This window comes from Rutidosis leptorrhynchoides, chromosome 2 (assembly GCF_046630445.1).
Source record: "Rutidosis leptorrhynchoides isolate AG116_Rl617_1_P2 chromosome 2, CSIRO_AGI_Rlap_v1, whole genome shotgun sequence".
In the NCBI taxonomy this organism is placed as follows: domain Eukaryota; kingdom Viridiplantae; phylum Streptophyta; class Magnoliopsida; order Asterales; family Asteraceae; genus Rutidosis; species Rutidosis leptorrhynchoides.
The window spans coordinates 192,076,098-192,080,580 of NC_092334.1; the positions used below are offsets into that span (position 1 = coordinate 192,076,098).

The 4,483-nt window shown below is 40.6% G+C and overlaps 1 protein-coding gene across 1 annotated transcript; it reads left to right on the forward strand.

The window, feature by feature from the left end:
• The first annotated feature begins 3,558 nt into the window (after positions 1-3,558).
• On the forward strand, positions 3,559-3,945 carry LOC139888499 (uncharacterized mitochondrial protein AtMg00810-like). Its single transcript, XM_071871503.1, has one exon. It carries the CDS (start codon positions 3,559-3,561, stop codon positions 3,943-3,945), a length of 387 nt encoding a protein of 128 aa, XP_071727604.1.
• The last annotated feature ends 538 nt before the right edge of the window (positions 3,946-4,483 follow it).

Genomic DNA, 4,483 nt, shown 5'->3' on the forward strand with positions numbered 1-4,483 from the left:
TCGAAGATTAATCCAAGAACAGGGTGAGTATGGCCACTCAGTAAGAAAAGCTCAAAACCACCCTGTACCGTCTATCCCAGACAGGAAGGGTGACTCGAGGAATACTTTTATTCACAGAAATTTCAATCACTCCTACTCTACTCAGAGAAATAGTGGTAGACCATTGAAACACAACCCCATTATCATCAGAAACCCGCAAAGGGTATCAGATGTTTTAACTAAGACTCAAAAGTGAAATCGTCGCAAACGAGCGTAAAAGGCTAGACAATCATTACTTCACAACATGAATCGTTTTCAAACTGAGCCTAAATTTGGTGTTTTAAATTCCACAGGACCTAAACAAAAACAAAGCATTTTGAATGCATGGAAACTCAAGACTGAAACTATCCAAGTATCGTCAAGTCTTGCTTCTCAGTCAGGGTCATTAAAATGTATTCGATGTAATAGACGTCTGTATTTTGGTCACCAAAACCATGATTCGTGTGTTATAATGAATGTTCATACTATGTTGAATGAACCATCTGGTGAACTTAATGGTTTAATCTCTCTGCCACTGACTGTATATAAGGAACCCGAGATAACTGGGTACCTAAAACCCTTGCTTAACTCTGTTTTGTAGATTATCCCATCATGTGTTTAGTATTTGGATTCTGGTTGCTCCAGACACATGACTGGCGATAAATCCATGTTGACAAACTATGTCGACAAGTTCTTAGGTACCGTTCACTTTGGAAATGATGAAATTGCTACAATCAAAGGATATGGAGAATGAACGGTGTAACCATCAAGCGGGTGTCTTATGTACGAGGACTTGAATGTTGTCTCTTTAGCGTTAGTCAATTCTGCGACAGTGATCTTCGGGTGATATTTGAAAGATCCATGTGCTGTGTTCAAACCATGGAGTACGACGATCTTCTCTTAGGAAAGCTTGCATCCAGTCTTTATACTCTGGCCATGAAAAACATGTCATCAAATTCACAGCCTCTTTGTCTAGTTTCAAAAGCTTCTTTCGAAACCTCTTGGTTGTGGCATCACCGGATGTCACAGCTGCACTTATAGAACCTCAAAAAATTTGTTTCCAATAATCTTGTTGATGGTGTTCCACTTATCTCATTTGACACCACCCACGTCTGTCCTGCCTGTGCCATGGGAAAGATTCATAAATCCTCTCATAAATCAAAATCCAAACATAACACCGTCATTCATTTACAATTGCTACATATGGATCTCTGTGGACCTATGCGTGTTCCCAGTCTTGGTGGCCGAAGGTACATTCTAGTAATTGTTGATGATTACTCGCGTTACACATGGGTCAAATTCTAATAAAGTAAATCTGAAACTCCCAAAGTAATCATTGATTTCTTAAAAAGAATCCAACTGTCCACCAATAAGATTTTTTGAATTCTCAGAACTGATAACGGCACAGAATTTTAGAATTCAACGCTCAATTCGTTCCTTGATCATGCCGGCATTACCCATCAAACCTCCGCCGGTCGCACTCCACAACAAAATGGTGTTGTTGAAAGTTGAATTCGTACTCTGGTTGAAGCAGCAAGGACAATGCTCGTTTACTCCAAGCTTCCCCCATCCCTTTAGGCTGAAGCTATCAACACCGTGTGCTTCACTCAAAACTGCTCCATCATCAATCGTCATTTTGACAAAACTCCTTATGAAATTCTTTTTGATCGCCGACCCAATGTGAAGTATTTTTGCATCTTTGGTTGTGTTTGCTATGTTCTAAATGATGAGGACAACCTTGGGAAGTTTGATGTTCATGGTGATGAAGCCGTCTTCATTGCCTATTTACAGGATCGTGTGGCGTACCGTGTCTATAACCGTCGTACTCGCATCATTAAAGAGAGCACGAATGTTAAGTTTGACGAGATGTCTAGAATGGTACTTGGACATAATGGTTCTCGAACTGGTCTCAATCCTTCTACACCTGACTCTCCCTTTCGACATGTTCCACTTGCAACTTCAGATGACCTTGATGTGTTGTTTGAACCCATCATTCCTCCTACAATTCTAATTCCTGTGGTGGTTTCAGATTTCGTTCCCCCTGAATCAATCACAGTTGGTTCTTCTACTCCTGCTGCCGTGGGCGAATCTCCATCTGACGAAAATGATTCATCTGACTTCTTTCTTCTGGATGACCAAGACACTAGAGTGTCCTTTACAAATAATGCTCCTGTTGTCAACTCTCATACCCCTATAATTGAGACGTCTCCCCTTGAAACTGGTGAAGCTTCTCCCTCAAGTGAAACAAATGTTCATGTGTCGGATGAAACTACTCCTCATGTTCTTCCCACTGATCACAATATAGAAGTACTCGCACCTCTATGGGAAGAGAATGCTACCTATCCAACTATCAATACGGAACCAACTGGATCGTCATCCTCTTCATATGTCGATACCTCTCTTGACAGTGAAACCAACCCTCCTCTTTCTCACATCGCTAAATGGACCATGGATCACCCAATCCATCAAATCATTGGTGATTCGGCTGCTCCTATTCGTACTCGGAATGCCTCTAACAATGAATGCCTATTCTCTGATTTTATGAGCAAAATAGAACCCAAGACTGCTCATGAGGCTCTTCAGGATCCTGACTGGTCAATCGCCATGCAAGAGAAAATTCATCAATTTGACCGTCTTGAAGTATGGGAACTTGTTCCACGTCCATCTGGTAAAACCATCATTGACACCAAGTGGATCTTCAAAAACAAGAAGGATCCTCACGGCATTATCATTCGCAATAAAGCACGTCTCGTTGCCAAAGGCTATAGACAACAAGAAGGGATTGACTACGATGAAACGTTTGCCCCTGTAGCTCGCCTCGAAGCCATCCGTCTATTTCTGTCATATGCTGCTCACAAGCGGTTTACCGTCTATCAAATGGATGTAAAAACTACTTTTCTAAATGGTGTTCTCCAAAAGGAAGTCCACGTCAGTCAACCCAAAGGTTTTGTCGACTCCAAACATCCCAATCACGTATATCTCCTTTCAAAAGCCCTTTACAGACTCAAAAAGGCACCCGGGGCTTGGTATGAAACCTTGACTGCCTTCCTGCTCAAAAACGGTTTCTCCCGCAAAACCATCGACACATCACTGTTCATCAGAAAACAAAAGGAACACATTCTGTCAATTCAAGTATATGTTGACGATATCATATTCGGTTCCACTTCCCCTGCTCTATGCTATGAATTCTCTGAACTCATGAAAAACAAATACGAAATGAGCATGCTTGAAGAACTTTATTTATTCCTAGGTTTGGAAGTTAAATAACTCCCAACTGGGATCTTTATCAGACAATCTAAGTATATCTCCGATATGTTCAAAAAGTTCAATTTCCTCGACATGAAAATCAGCCCTACTCCAATGTCAATCAACATCTCCTTACATGCTGACTTGGACGGACAACGGTTTGATCAAACACTTTACCAAAGCTTGATAGGTTCCTTGATGTATCTCACTACGAGTAGACCCGGTATCATGTTTGTTGTCTGCCTGTGTGCTTGATTTCAAGCTAACCCAAGATATTCCCACTACAAAGCTGTCATGAGAATCTTCAGCTATCTTAAGGGCACTGCTCATCTCGGACTCTGGTATCCCTTCGGGACTGGCTTCAATCTCACGGCATTCACGAATGCTGATCATGGAGGTGACCAAGTTAATCAGAAAAGTACCTCCGGAGGACTTCAATTTCTAGGACATAAATTAGTCAGTTGGTCATCTCGCAAACAAAACTGCATCTCACTTTCTACTGCTGAATCTGAGTACATTGCAGCCGCGAGTTGTTGCTCCCAAGTACTGTGGATGCAAACCCAAATGCTTGACTACGGATTCAAATTCTACAAAATCCCGATATACTGTGACTCTCAGAGTACCATTGCTATTGATAGGTCAGATCATGTTGAGATTAGAAAAAAAGACAAATTAGAATAAGATTCGGTAGGTGTGAAGGAGATTCGGTATTAGAGAGAATTAACAAGATTTACATTCCACAGCTTCTAGAACTCAGTTACAATGCAATGGCTATCTAATTAGGACTACTTAGGTTCCTTATATAGTCATCTTCTAAGGAACCATCATTTAAGCTTATTTCACGTTAACACTATACAACTTCAAGGTCCTAACAATCCCCCCCTTAGTGTTAAATGTGAACTTTACAATATAATCCTATTAAAACATCTAAAGGAACTTTGTTCCTAAGAAGTGAACATTGAATTTGAATCACTTGAGATTCTCATATCTTCGTATGTTCACTCTTATCTTTAGACGACTTTTCAATCTTGTGAGAATGTATTTGACAATCTCATTATCTTCCGTTGAATATCAGTTATTGATCAGTCTCCATCTCAAATATTTGAAAGCACACATCAACGTTCCGTCTGAGTATCTTCTAAAATCTGAGACTCTGATGAAGATCTTTGTGTTGTGAGAATTAACAAACACAAACCCATAAGGACAGTCACTCACTTCA